Source organism: Sorex fumeus, unplaced genomic scaffold (assembly GCF_029834395.1).
Source record: "Sorex fumeus unplaced genomic scaffold, SorFum_2.1 ptg000063l, whole genome shotgun sequence".
Lineage (NCBI taxonomy): Eukaryota > Metazoa > Chordata > Mammalia > Eulipotyphla > Soricidae > Sorex > Sorex fumeus.
The window spans coordinates 71,366,919-71,381,936 of record NW_026606120.1 but is presented as its reverse complement, the minus strand read 5'-3'; the positions used below and the strand labels follow the sequence as shown (position 1 = coordinate 71,381,936).

The 15,018-nt window shown below is 52.5% G+C and overlaps 1 protein-coding gene across 1 annotated transcript; it reads right to left on the bottom strand.

The window, feature by feature from the left end:
• Positions 1–11,347: 11,347 nt before the first annotated feature.
• HOXB13 (homeobox B13) lies at positions 11,348–13,284 on the bottom strand. Its single transcript, XM_056128081.1, is given in 3 exon segments — positions 11,348–11,595; positions 12,680–13,094; positions 13,096–13,284. Coding segments are annotated over 3 exon segments (852 nt in total).
• Between the last annotated feature and the right edge of the window lie 1,734 nt (positions 13,285–15,018).

Sequence of the window (15,018 nt, the reverse complement as noted above, 5' to 3'; positions counted from 1 at the left end):
AGATAGATAGATAGATAGATAGATGTTGGTTTGTGTCTTCTAAGACCAATGTGTTGGCTGTCTTTTTCATAGGATATGAAGAAACTGCCTTTTTAATTCATTTATTTTTTTTCTTTTTGGGTCACACCCGGCAATGCTCAGGGGTTACGCCTGGCTCTGCACTCAGGAATTACCCCTGACGGTGCTCAGGGGACCATATGGGATGCTGGGAATGGAACCCGGGTGCAAGGCAAACGCCCTACCCTCTGTGCTATTGCTCCAGCCCACCCTTTTTTTTTTTTTTTTTTTTTTTTTTTTTTGCTTTTTGGGTCACACCCGGGGATGCTTAGTGGTTACTCCTGGCTCTAGAAATTCTCCTGGTGGTGCTGGGGGGCGGGGGGGGGGGGGGGAGGGGGAAGTGGAGATCATATGGGATGCCAAGGGTTGAACCTTTGTCAGCTGCTTGTAAGGAAAAGGTCCTCCCTGCTGTATTATTGCTCCGGCCACCCTGACTTTACCTACGTGAAGAAAGAATCGAATTCTTTCTCTCTTCTTATTATTTTTTTTATGCCGACTCCTGGCGCGATTGTGGCCGTCAGCTCGGCGCAGCAGGCGAGCGGGAGAGCAGCGCCGAGGGAGTTTTCCTGGCCGCGAGCGGCGGCGGCGCGGCGGGCGGATTCTCGCCCGCGCCAGCAAGCGGAGCCCAGAAGCTTGCAGCAATAAAACGGGGCTCGGCCTGCGGAACCCCATTCCCCACCGGGGTCCTCATCCTCCTCAGCTGTCCCTCACCCCCACGTCTCTTCGGTCTTTTAAAGTTAAAAAAAATCTGTTTTGGGGAGGAAGGGGAACAAAACGAAACTGGTCCCCCAGGAAAGACTTATAAATCGCCCCCCTTGCATTTCCCTGTTCACGGTTAGAGGGGTTGGTTATTTATATGTTAATCTTACCTCTCTGCAAGCCTTGTAGCCTATTTTTATTCCTCTTCTACTCACCAGCCGAATTCAAAGGCACAGGAAAGAAGCTAGAGTAAAAAAATCCTTTTTACTTAACCAGAATTAGCATGGGGGTTGGGGAAGGCAGGCTTCACCGTGTCCCCATCACTAGCGGTCAAATATTTACTTTTGGTCTCTATGAACCATAGATAATAAATAACCTAACCGGGGGTGAAGCAACGCAGCCCGGGTCCCCACCCTTCCTCCCTCCCTCCTCCTATTTCCCAGGTAGCCCTTTTTCTATGTCGACAGATCTGTGCTGGTGGACCTGGGACTAACATTTTAACAGTAAATGCACAAATCTTTAATGTCAAATCTAGTCCATTTTTCCTTTCTGTAATACATCATCCTGGCCAACATGTGGAATATTCGTACACACTAAAAAAAAGTCCCGGGGGGGGGGGGTGCGGAGTAACAGTTCAGTGGGTAAGGCGCTTGCCTTGCCCTCGGCCAACTGAGTTTGATCCCAGGCACACCCCAGGAGTGATCCCTGAGCTCAGAGCCAGGAGGAGTAAGCCCTGAGCAGCACCGAATGTGGCTCGAAAATAAATAAATAAATAAACAAACAAATAAACAGAAATTTTGTTACTGCTCAATAAATAACAGAGCGGACCATATTTTTTAAATGGTTTTAAACATTTGATTCTTTTTGTTTGTTTGTTTAATTCTTTGTTTGGGTTTTGGGTCATTCCTGGCTGTGTTCAGGACCTATTCCTGGCTCTTCACTCAGGGAACACTCTTAGGGAAGGAGGGCTCCTATGTGGTGCTGGGGATCAACCCCCAAACGCCTACCTACTATATTATCTCACAGCCCACTAGAGTTTTTACATCATTCTATTCCAGAGAGATTTAATTTTCATTTCCTTAAGAAACATATTAGGAACATACCAGTTTTCTTTTTCTGTTATAAATTATTTTTTAAAAGTAAACACCAGCAAAACCTAAATGGCTAATAATTAGAGAAATCCTTTAGCAAATGATGTCTCAACTATAGAATTAAAAATATTCAATCATTAAAATCATGCTCTTGAAGAATATCAAATGACACTAAAAAGAGTAATACTCCAAGTATTAAACAAAAAGCCAAAAGGTACATACGGCAGGCAAGAAGGGCGCTTATCTTGCATGTGGTCAACTGGGTTTAATCTCCAGCATCCCATATGGTTTCCATGAGCCCTACCAAGAGTGATCCCTGAGTGTGGAGCCAGGAGTAAGCCTGAAGCATTACTGAGTGTCCCTCCAAAAATAGAGAGGAAATTTTTTTAATCAATTAAAAACCAAAATAGAAAAATATTCACACAGAATTTCTATTCTTATTTATACACATGTAGAAAGAAAACTAACAAAAGATTACCTTGAGGGACTGGAGAGATAGTAAAACTGGGGAGGCGCTTGCCTTGCAGGAACCCAACCAGGGATCAATCCTGGCATTTCTTACGGTCCTCTAAGTAATTCCTGTCTGCAGAGCCAAAAGTAAGCCCTGAGCATTGTAGGGTGTGACCCAAATATTAAAAACATATACTTTGGGTTCATTTTGGTTGTCAAAACATGGGGTAGTTTTCTTAAAATATATACACATATACATCCACACAATCTTTAAATATATGTATATATACATAGGCACACGATCTTTTAAACATTGACCATGAGAATATGTGTGTGTGTATGTGTGATCAAACCAGGGACTTACAAGGCATACACTCCACCACTGAGCTATATTGAGTAGAATTTATTTTCTAACCAAGATTTTAAAAACAAAAAAATTATTTTAAGATTTTATAAAGATTTTCTTTTTAAATATAGAGATAATCTAAAGGATTAACACTACGGAAATGGCTTTCTTAATAGTGACAACTCTTCATAGTATATCATGCATGTGAAGAAGACTGAGAAAACAGAAACTCTCTTAGGACATAGCAAATGCATCTTGCATTTTAAAACTGGAGTAGAATTGATCGGGGAGGGGAGATGAGAAAAGTAACTTATATTAGTGATTGTAAATTATAAAACGTGAGTATCGAGGTAAAGAGTGGACAGAATTGAAACAAGGTTGTTTGTTAAGGTTTTTAGATACTTGGATTTACGGTCCCATAATCTATTTTCTGCGATCTAGGTTTGCTTCATTTTGTTTTTGTTTTTTGTTTTTGCATTTTGAGTTGTTTTTGTTTTAAGGGCAGGAATGTCAAAATAATTATTTCAGTGCTTTTGCCCTATAGGGGGAAGTTGTGTAGATGAGGCCTATCGAATTCTAAATCAGATTCTGCAGAAACATTGTACTAAATACTTCAAATCCTTAACTTTCATAAAGTTCAGGACCAAATTAAGGCAAATTTCACCAAGTGCCAAAGACTTCAGAGCATCTGGGAGCAGCTCACTTCATGAAAGTTCTTGTTACTTTTTCCAAATCAATGACTTTATTTGAGATCCAATTACTGCTCCTGTGTGGAGCTGGGGAGAGACTGGGTGTGGAACCAAGCAACAAACTGAAACAAAAAGTTCCTCTTCACAGCTTCTGCCTTCCTCACACACCAAGTACCACTGCTGGGACCCCTTTGGCCTGACCCACCTGGTGGCCGTTGTAGTGGCCAGAGGGGCTCTGAATAGATGCCGGGGAGGTCCGAGAATTTAACCCTGGTGTCCAGCCTCAGACCCAAAACAGACAAAGGGCAAAGGGTGGGGTCGGAGTTGACTGGGTTGTATTTTTCCCCAGGACCTGAAAAATCCAAGGTGGTCAAGAGGGTAAAACAATAAGCCCCTTTGGTCCAAATCCTGGTAAAAGTGGAATTGGGGGATGGGAGTAAAACAGGAAGCTTATCCACACTGTCTCAAGGCCTTTTGTTGTATTTGCCCAAGGAGGCCCCAAGTCAGGAGACAGGGAGCTTTTTGTAGGTTGGTTGGGGATCTGCTGCCTTCTGAACAGGGTGGAGTGGCTGGGGCTAGTGTTTGTCTGATTAAGAATGCCCCAAGCACAGAGAGAGAGAACCCCCAACCCCCTCCCACATGGCACAACACACACACACTCATGCCCTCCGCCAGCATGGCCTTCCCAGTTCTTAGACTGGGTTTTATTGAGGCAGGAAAAGACTCTAGGATCGAATTTTTGATCCTCCCTTGCTCCTGTTTCTGAAAAAATACAGCTCCCCGCTAATACCACCGAAGCCTCCACTCACTGCAAGGAAGTCAGTTTCCCTAGTCATCCTTCAGGCCAGAGTTTCCTTGGCTCAAGACACAGAGAAGCACCCCACTAAACAAGTGATGCTTGCAGATCCCCAGAAGGAGGCTCACGATGGCTTCTCCAGGGCTCTGTGGTGGCCCGGCAGGGATGGCCGGGAGGGGAACTTTGAAAATTCACCCTCCTTAGCTACTCATGGTTTTGTTATTACTGGCCATGGTAGGGGGGACGGGGAGAGAGAAAGTGGAGCTGGAGTGATAGTACAGGGATTTAGGCTCCTGCCTTGTACCCGGCTGACCGGGTTCAATCTTCAGCATCCCGCATGATCCTCTCCCCCCAAGCCCCTCCAGGAGTGATCCTGCACACAGAGCAGGGAGTAAGCCCTGAGGAGCATCACTGGTGTGGCTCCCCCACCCCGGGAAAAAAAAAAAGACGAGGGACTATATTGAAAATAATAAAAACGCGTGTTGCGAATGAACGGGAAGGGCACGGTTACTTCCCGGGGCTTCTCACTGCGATTTTCCTCTCGCCTTTCCCCGGGTCTCCACAATCCGGTTTCCAGTGCAAGCCGGGGTGATCAGTCCTCGGACTGCGAAGCCCCGAAGTCTCGTGGACTGGCCTGGGCGGGCCAGGCCTGGCTCTCCAGCACACCAGAGGCTTTAAAACAGCTTCCCGGGGGCCCGCTGGGCGGCTGCGACCCGCTTCCGAGGCGCTTAGGAATGTTTACGGCCCGACTCAAGTTCAATGACAAACCCGCCCAGCCCGCGCCGGGAGGGGCGCGAAGGTCAACAGTCGCAGACACCGAGGTTTCGAAGACCCTGTGCCGCCGAAGCCTGGCGCGGGGACGGCCGGCTGAGCTAGCCCGGGACCGGGAGCCACGCATGGGGACCTATCCCGCCGTCCGAGAGCCACCTCTTTGTTCCCGGCGAGGCGCGCGCTCCGGGCCAGTTGAGAGACGGGCAAGCTGTACCCGGGGAAAGCGGCCCCCGCAGCCCTGGGCCGCGCCAGCCCCAGGGCCGGTCAGTCCTGATTCTCCGCCTCTCTCCGGGTTTGCAATTCTAAGCATCTTCCTTTTTCTTTTCCAGCGCGGCCTTTGCCAGCAAGCTCCTCCGCGGAGCCCGCTGGACCGTAGCGCGCTTGCCTTGCGCGGGGGAGGTCCTGGGTCCCGCGGCAGGCATCTACAGAAACAACAGAAGCTGCCACGCGGGAATGGAGGTGTGTGTGTGTGTGGGGGGGGGGGCTCTTTCTCATTCCCGGTTCCCCATTTTCCTGACTGGAGTCAATTGCCTTACTTAACAAAGACAGAAGTCACAGGGAACGGTCCGGAAAGGCACAGACCGGAGAAAGCGCAGAGATGTCCCTGGCTTTGCTCCCACCGTGGAAAGGATCTGCACGTAGCAGGCACCGCATCCAGACGTCGTGCATTGAACTGAAAGCCCACTGGGGTTCAGTTCCCTGCCTTGGCACTTAGGCGCCGGTCTGCTTGGTGGGCCTTGGAAGCTGAAATGTACTTGTGGGACCCAGGCACTGCTTCCCGAGGGAGGTTTCTCAAGGTTATGGAACCCCAGAGAGAGGAGTCTTGAGTGTGTCTGCAGGTGACCAAGTGGTTACCCCAAGACCAAGTGGACACATGTGCTGCTCCTGGACTCAAATGCCAGCTATGGGGTCCCCTTTCATTGTCCTCAGACCTCAAGTCTGTACACATGGCTTTTGGGGTGGGGGCAGGGGAGGTGCAGGAATGAGGACAAAGGCAGCAGCTGTTTTGTTTTTATTTTAAAAAAAAAACACCGTGCAATATTAGTTTTTCTTTTAAAAATAATATATTGCAAAGGTGTAATTTTAAAAAGGATGTTCATTCACTGGGGCTGGAGCCACAGTACAGCGGTAAAGTGTTTGCCTTCTCCTGGAGAACGTGGGTTCCATCCCTGGCACCCCATAGGTTCCTCCGAGCCCACCAGGAGTGATTTTTGAGCGCAGAGCCAAGAGTAAGGTAGGAGCATAGCAGAATGTGACCCAAAATAAAGGGGGGAGGTCTCCCTTAAAGGGTGAGTGAGTCATCATTGTTATTCCAGTTTTTCAGTCATTATAGTTTAAATCAAAATCACAACATAAATGTTACAATATAAATTTCATCTGTGCCAATACTCTACCCAGTGAGATGAAAACACGAGGTCAGATGGGGTGGGGGGGTGCATGCGCGAGCCCTGGCTCAACCCACCCGGAACCCCCTGCCCGGCCCGCCCGTGGCGCCAACCCGCGTGCTGCGAAGCGCTTTCTTTGTCCCTTTCTCCCTGGCTGGCTGCTCCAGAAACCCCGAGATGGAGCCCCGCGGACGGCCCTGTCTCCCGCCAGCCGAGTCCGCGGAGATCCCCTCTATTCCTGAATCTTCCCAGGAGCCCCGGGGGCTAGTTCGGAGGCTAAGAGATTGGTCCCCGAGGGCGCTCAGACGGCAAGTTTACCTGATACGGATGGAGGTGCGCTCTCTGGAGGTGCGAGCCTGGTCTGGGAAGGGCGCAACTCGCGTCCCTGAGCGGAATCCTGCGCGCCTCTAAGTAAGGCCCCGCCGGCTGGGGCGTCGGGGGGGGGGAACCGGAGGTTTCAGCCCGCGGTGACGCGGGACTGGGTGCGCACCTTCGGCTGGAGAGGACCCGCAGGAGCGGAGCCTGGAAGCCCCCTCCCAGCCGAGCCTGGGGCGGGGCTCGGCGAGACGATGCCGGCGGGTGGCCCCCACCTCGCCGCTGAGAGCCGAGCCCCGGCTGGAACTGGGCAGCCCGAGGCCTCCTCGCCCAGCGCCAGCCAACCTCCGCGCCGCGCAGCGGGTCTCCCCGCGGCTCCGGCCCTGCCCCCGCCGTTTGGTCTCCTTCCTCCTTCCTTAGACAGAGATGCTCCCCTTTCTTCCTCCCCCTTCCCATAAAGCGTTTAGGAGAGTGGGGGCGGGCGTGGTGAAGACCACCGGCCCGAAACTTCAAGTTCAATAGCAAACGTCCCTGACCCGACCTTCCCTGGTCAGGGTCTTTCCCTTGGCGTAGTGGGGGATTGACTGAACTCTCTTCTCGGCTCTTTTAACGGACATTCTAGGGCATGGAGGCCGAGGAAAGCTCCTTTTTCATCTGCTTCGACCACCCCACCCCCTTTTTACACCTATAAAGTGGTGTAAGAGAGGGGGAAAAAAAGACTTTAAATCTTTCCAGGCCGAACCAACGGGGTGTGTGTGTGTGTGTGTGTGTGTGTGTGTGTGTGTGTGTGTGTCCTCAGAAAGAGCTCCGGGGGCCTCTCCAGTGCTTTCTCCCTCTTAGCCCAACAACCCGGTTCCAAAAGAGGCTGGTAATATAGCGTAAACTTAGTTCTAGAACAAGGAACCTTCTTTGCCCCCTCCTGCAGCCTCCTTGGTACTTTATTGCAAGTTTACAGTAATGGGTTCGTTTGTTTAATTCACAATTGATTGCAGCTCTGAACTTTCCATTAGACCAGGCAGGCAGGAATGGGGGCCACAGAGAGTTTCCCCTGAAGAAAACCTAATTAGAGCACAACACTTCAGATCTGAAATAAAACTTTAATGAGGAAGACAAGGGAGCAGGAGGAAAAGAGGCTGTTTGCTCGGCTTAGATGGAAAGAGCTGAGCCAGCAGCACTGGAAGAACTGGGGTGGGGGGGGAGGGTGAGGGTCTGGATTACTGTCTTCTGCCCTGCTCCAGGAGCAGCTCCCAGCCCTGAAACTACTGAGTTGGGGGGACCAGTTGGGCTTCCCCAGCACCGCTGTTACTTGGCTGCCGGTTGCCCGGGGTTGCAGCGCGGCAGGAAGTGCTGATCCGCCATGTACTTCTTGGTAACTGAGTGAAATCCATTGTGCTGGCCATTCCACTGGGTTCGGTCCCAGCAGGCGTAGATAAGACTTTCCAATCGCGCTTGAACACTTGCTGAGCCGGAGTCAGAGGAGCTCTCGGAAGGCCGAAAAATGAAACCAGTGAGAGGTGGCCAGTTCTGAGAAAAATCCCTCCTGTGCATCGGAGAACTACGCCAAGTATGTCCTGCAGAGTGTATTTTTCTATCCACAACAGCCTGGACGGTTTTACCTACTTGTGAACGTGGTGTTCACACATGTCAAGCTGAAGAATTTTTGCAGAACATGCCATCGCTTAATAGGGATTCAGTCCGGTGACGGGTGGGTGTGGATTTTGTAGCATTTTAGACACAAATGAATGAGAAATTCTTCGATGATCGCTCTCAGGAGTAAAACGATTTGGGGGAAGGGATTCCGTAGAGGATTGAGTACCAGAAATGCCTTGCTTTGTACAAGTTCCATACAAGTAAGTGTCCAGGAAGAAGGGTGGGGAGAAAAGTGATGGGAGAAAGTGGCGCCCAAGAATTATTCAGGTGACAAAAAGAAGTATGCTGCTTCAGTGGAACCAGGGCCAGGGTGCTGCGGCCTGGCTCTCCAGCCCTGACCATTCTCTGTTCGTCCTCCTGCGCTGTAGACCGGGGGCTCCCGGAGACCGGGCCGTTTTGTCTGCCTATATTCCAGCCCAGGTCCAGAAGACTCCTGTCCCGGTGCTCTCGCACGCGGTGGTGAGCTCCGGGACTGCAGTGATCGGCGGTAAGGGACTTGGCGGAGTCAGGGAGACTCCCTTGCGGGAGAGGGGGGCTCCTAGCCGAGCCAACAAGAGGGTTTGCCAGAAATGGCGAGATTCTGCCGGAAGGGGGCACCCTTGTCTTTGTAATCCTCCGAACTCGCATTGGCGAACTAAATATCCGAAATCCTAAACCTTTTGTTCATTCTAAAATCCTTGAATAATAGAGAAGACCTAAAATCCGAAAACACCAATTATGGAGAAAAGGACTTAGAATCCTGGAGTTTAAAGGCCCCTGATTAAAAAAAAAATTTTTTTTTATCATCCCAGTGGTGCTCAGGGCTGGATAATAGCTCTGCCCTCAAGGATCACTTCTGGCCATGCTCAGGGGACCGTATGGGATGCCAGTATTGAACCCGGGTCGGCTCTGTGCACAACCAGAGCCCTCCCCTCTCCACGATCAATCCAGCCCTGAGGCCCCTGATTATTTACAGCCTCTACCTACATCCTAGGTCATCTCGGTTTGACCCGTGGGGGTCCCCCCTTGTCACCTTTTTAGCTCCTCATATAGGGACCACACAACATAGTGCTCATCCCTTTTTGTCCAGCGCCCATCCCATCATTGTCCATCTGCTCAGAAATTGCGTCTCTTCTGAAGCATCAAACTAGGACTTGGCAGGTGCTGTCCATGAGAACCTAGGGTCACTGGAACTTTGCTTGAAGGAAAATGCTTGAAGAAAGTGCCAGCCTTTAAGTGTGAACTGACACTGTGCCATAGGGTTTGCTAACCCATTTGTCAAAAGAATTTTTCCAATCTTCAAACAAAGCCGCCCACCCACCTTCACATACTCTAAGGGGAGCAGATGAGGTTGATGCCTGCTTTGGGGGCCTTTCCCCTTTGCTTCAGCTTCCCCCTCTCTTTTCTTTGGTAAATAGATTTAGAAGTCCAAGTCCCTTCACGGCCATTTCCCCACCACCCCTCACACCTTCAACACCCCCCCCCCCCTTCTCCTTCCCAGCAGGAAGCCAGGATTGAGCTCCCACTATCCCTGGGCCATAAACACCTGAATGCCAGGACTGAGCCATTCGGCTAATCATGGACAACTCCAAGCCTGAGCCTGCAGCCTCGCAGGTTGAATCCCAGGACCCCAGTTACCCCTAAGTCCTGCTTGCTACTCCCCTCCGCTGGGGAACTGGGGAGCCTGGGTTGCAAAGTCCTCTCTTTCGAAGGCTATGTCTGTAGGGACCCTTGAGCTGCAGGCTGCAGGAAGATCCAGGACTACTCCCCTGGTTTTTTGATCCAGATGAGTCCCACAGGGCTGAAGCCCAGCCACAGAACAAGGGGGTGGGGAGGGAGCAGTAAAGAGAGGAGGTGGAGGGGGGTGCTGTTCAAATGTTCCTGGCTCTGCAAACAGCCTGTCTGTACCAGAATTCTGCACTGAAATTCTGCACTATGGGTCTTTGTCTATGTGGACAGGAAGATGAAACGGGTGCCAATCTGCCCTTGATCAACCTAGGACTCAGGGAACACAAACTGAACCAGCACAGAGTGAAAAGCAAAGGACTTCTGCTCTCAACAGGTCTAAGCTGCCCGGAACCGGAACCGGGTCTCCAGGATTCTGCTGCCCCAATTCTTTAACCCTCAGAGGCCCCTGCAGCACCTGGCAGGCCTGGGACCAAGAGTACCTGGGGGAGGGGGTGGGAATCTCCGGGAAGCAAGGAGAGGATCAAGGAGTAGAGACAGAGTCATTTTCTGGTGCCTCATTCTGGCTGCACGGGACATAGGCCGTGCAGGCGAGTAGGATATTGCAATGCTTTCTAGTGTCATAACTGTTGGTACCTGGGAGGTGCTGAGTCTACAAGGCCACCAAATATCTATTTCACAGGTTCCCAAATACCCCATGGACCATGACCTTCCTAAGGCTCAAGACCACTAGGAATATTCAAAAAAGACTTGGGAAATTTGGAGGAGAGGGGAGGAAGCAAGACACAGTGACTTATCCAGACATTTTCCTCAGATTCCTTTCCCCTGAAAGGAAGGGGGGCAGAGGGAAGCGTCCAGCAAGATTTTCACACAAGTACAAAAATCTAGACATTAGAGAAGGGGATTCTGGAAACCATGGGCACAACCTAGGAAGAGGGCTGGGAGGAAGTGGGATTCTGCCCAGCTTAGACAAATGCTAAATGCGCAACATAGTCCCAGGGGTAAATAGGCCATTTCTCCTCTCTCCAGCCATTCCTGGGCTGGGGGATGGGCTTGGGGAGCAGAAGGGGATCCACAGGAAGCTGCCCTGCCACCGGTCCACTTCCAAGTTTATTCATGATCATCTCAATTTGTATAAGCCGGTTCCTAAAGTGCTCCAGCAAGCTCCAGATCGCAATTATGGCTAATGATCAGGGAATAGCACAGTGATGATTACTGCTGCAGCTGAATGGTTATGTGTGGGGCCCATCCCGTGAATGTTCTTCTTCCACAGGTGGTTCTCTGGGACACTCCAGGTTACCAGCCCAGCAGTGTCTCCTCCGAGAGCCCATCTGCTGAGTGAAGGAGGGGGCACTGGCCCTCCCTGGCAGGGTCCCGTCTCCTGGAGAATCCCACTTCCCTCCTCCCTCCCCCGCTCCGCTACAGGCTCTCCCTCATGGAGTGGCACTGGGCTTGACCTTGGAAAGGACCTTCTTCTCCTTGACCCGACGATTCTGAAACCAGATGGTGATCTGGCGCTCCGAGAGGCTGGTGGCCGCTGAGATCTTGCGCCGCTTATCCTTGGTGATAAACTTATTCACCGAATACTCTCGTTCCAGCTCCCGCAACTGGCCCTTGCTGTAGGGAATGCGCTTCTTGCGGCCCCGGCGGAAGGAGTCTGGAGGGTGCTGGGAGGTTGGGTCTGTGGGGCAGCCAGAGGGAAGGAGAAGTGTGGACTCAGATCCCCATCAAGCCCAGGTCCAGGCCCTGTAAGCACGTCCTGCAAGGGCCTCCCGCTCAGCTCAGCTCAGCTCAGCACCAAGTGCATCTGTGCTCTGAGCTCCTGCTTCCCACAAAGTTTCTACCTAGATCTTGGATCACCTTCCAGGCTGGAAAAGACTAGGTTCCTCGGGCCACCTCACCCTGACACCCATGAGTCTGACACCCCAGACACACACACACACACACACACACACACACACACACACACACACAGCCAAATCAATCTTGACCCGCAAACTGTCTGTCCGTCCTCAGCCGTCACCTGCGTTCATTTTCTACTCGAGGGTACTTGGAGGTTGGTTGTGTGGGCAAGTTCTGTGCAGAAACCCTGTTCTGCCTAACTCTCCTCTCTCTCTCTCTCTCTCACACACACACACACACACACACACACACACACACACACACACGTGCGCGCGCTAGAGCTGCAGGAAACTTAAATTTTCCTTTGGCCATAGAAAAGTATACTGAAACCAAAAAGTTGGTTTCTCTATTCCAGGGACATTGAATCCATCTGTTCTCATCCCCACACTCACTGATTGAGAATTGATCTTTGTTTTTTTTTTTTCTTTGTTCTGTGTTTTGAATAACTAAACTGGCAGACTGGGGGTATAGCTTGCTTTGCGTATGTGAGGCCTTAGGTTGGTTCTCCCTTTTCATACTCCACCCTCCCACAAGGAACTTAACTGGAATCCTGCTGGGTAGCCCTGCGGGTAATCCTACTACTGAGCCCTCTCAGACGGCCAAAGGCTCCTACATCGTTTTGGGGGAGGAACAGGAGCCCAGGGACCAGCCCAGCGACCGAGAATACCCAGCTCCAACCCTCCTCCGGAAACTTCTGCACCGCCAGTGGCCTCTTCACCAACCCAAAACCACCAAGAAGCACCAAGCTCCTTCCCCCTAACTTCCCCCAGTCTTTTCTTGTGCCCTGGAATGCCAACGGGGGGGGGGGGGGGCTGCTCCCTACTCTCCCAGCAGAGGGGACCCAGAGGAGTGGGGCAGGTTACCTGCAAATGCCGATTTCCAGAAGGGGCCTGGAGGAGTCTGTTCTCCCTGGCAGCACATCTGACCGTTCCAGGCCCCAGGAAGGGCCCAGGGCTGGTAACTGTCCACGGGCAGCAGGGAGTCGTGGCGGGGCTCCGCTGGGTTGCCTAGGGTCTGCACCACCGACACATCCAGGTAACTGGCCATAGGCTGGTAGGGCCCCGGGTACCCGGGATAGAAGGCAAACTCGGTGGGGCGGCTGGGGTACTCCTCTCCCGACGCTGGCGCCTCTGCGGGGTAGGTGGCCAAGGTGGGAGCGGGCGCGCAGGGTTTCAGTGAGCTGCGGGGCACCCGGCAGGAGTAGTACCCGCCTCCAAAGTAGCTGTAAGGCACCGGAGCTGGCGACGCCCCCTGGGCAGCCCCGGGGGGACAGGGGGGGACACTGCTTTGGCGGTTCCACCGAGCCCGGCAGGTCCAGGGGGGCATAGTTGACAGCGGGCATCAGCGATGGCGCTGTCGGGGGGCTGGCTAGTGGGGAATGGGCGACCAGATTGCGACCCGCAGCCGCTCCCAGCAAGCCGTCTACATCCTTGGCCCCATCCAGGGCGGCAAAAGGGCCGGGCTCCATGGAGCTGAGGATCGGTTCATGGGGTTCTGGGGGGCGGGGGTCCAAGGGGTACCCAGCTCACGCTGCCCACCTAGGCCCCGGGAATCCGTTTTAAATCGCTCCCAGCTCGCAAGGCACCTGCATTCGCTCAGCCTGGCCGTCCTGACGCAGGAGACGCAGGCGCCTGGGCTCGCACGCCCATTGGCTGAGGCCGGGACAGAAGCTAATAAAATCCTCCTGGCAGAAATTGCGAAAAGGCTTAACCCCCGCGGCGCTCTCTTTCCTCTCTCTCTCTCTCTCTCTCTCTCTCTCTCTCTCTCTCTCTCTCTCTCTCTCTCTCTCTCTCTCTCTCTCTCTCTCCCTCCCTCTCTCTCTCTCCCCCCTTTCTCCCTCTCCCTCCCTCTCTGCAGATAAAAAGAGGAGGTGTCTTTTCTCTGCTTCCCAGTTTGGACGGACCCTAGTCTTGGGAGGGGCGGGGTGCCAGGAGGGCGTGGGGCGGAGAGTGGACAGGGAGCCAGGCCCCACCTCCGTCGCCTCGTCTCCTTCCCTGGCTCTGTCTCCTGCGCTTTGGCAGGTTTAACGAGAGAATAAAAAGCTCTCCCCATAAAGTGTCCATCTCCTGGGGGGCGGGGGGAAGGGGAGCTGGGGCTGGGCAGGGAGGCCTCTCTGGGCCTGAAGGGGGAACCCTGACTGCCTGAGCCCAGGGAGGCTGGGGAATGGGCTGCAAAGAGTGTTTCCGGGAGCCTCTGGTTGTGTGCATTGGATCCTGGCACCCCAGTTTACCCCCGGGTGCCTTGGGTGCCTCACCCCTCACACACACACATCTCCTTCTCCCAAGCAGGAGCTGCTTAGGGGCCCATGGAAGTGCAGGGGGAGCCCAGTCCCCAGGAAGCAGGGAGGTCCAGGGGAGGAAGGGGTGAAGGAAAGGGAGGGGGCCCCCAGATTCTAAGGGAGCCTGAAATCTGGACCTATCACTCAGGTGGGGGAGTGGTGAAGGGGACTGAGCCTCTAGACGTGGCCAGTGGATTTCCGCTTTGGGGTGGGGAAAGACAGAAGACAGACTCACGTGACTCATCTGCCACAGAGAGATGTCGTCCAGATGAAACCAGCACAGAGCAGGAGGTTGAAGGGGAGGGTGGGACCCAGAAACCCATGTCCCAGGCACTGGGGAGAAGCCAGACCTGGCTAAATGCCCATGAATTCCAGGTGGGGTTTCTGGGCCCCTAAGAAAGGAGAAACATCCAGCCTCTCTGTCCAAGAGACATGGGAGACACACCCAGGCCCTGGCCCCAAACCGAGTGTCAGGAAAGAATTGGACCCCTCTCGGCTGGCTTTCGGCTTCGCCTTAGGCTTTAAATGTCCTTACTAGGAAAGGCTGGAGGGGTTGCTGGAGGCCCTCAATGGGATCTAACTCTACGCTGGTCTCTTTCGAAAATCTGTCTTTAATGATTTTCTGTGGCATACACTGCTAGCCCAAATCAAATCCTGCTGCACTCACTTTCCGGGAAGTCCCAGGTCTGGCGCTTCTTCGCTTCTTCGTTCTGCACCAGTCTGAAGGCAGTTGCACTTTAATCTGAACACCTGAACTTGAGCTGTTTTTACTGGGGAAGGATCTGTGCAAGTCAAAGCTGCCTGTCTTGACAGTGGAGATTCTGAATCACCCTCAGCAAGCATAGCTAATAACCAGACACCCCAAGCAAAATCTTTTCTCAATTGCACTGCATTTGAAAACATCAGGAGAGAAGAGAGCTCTCT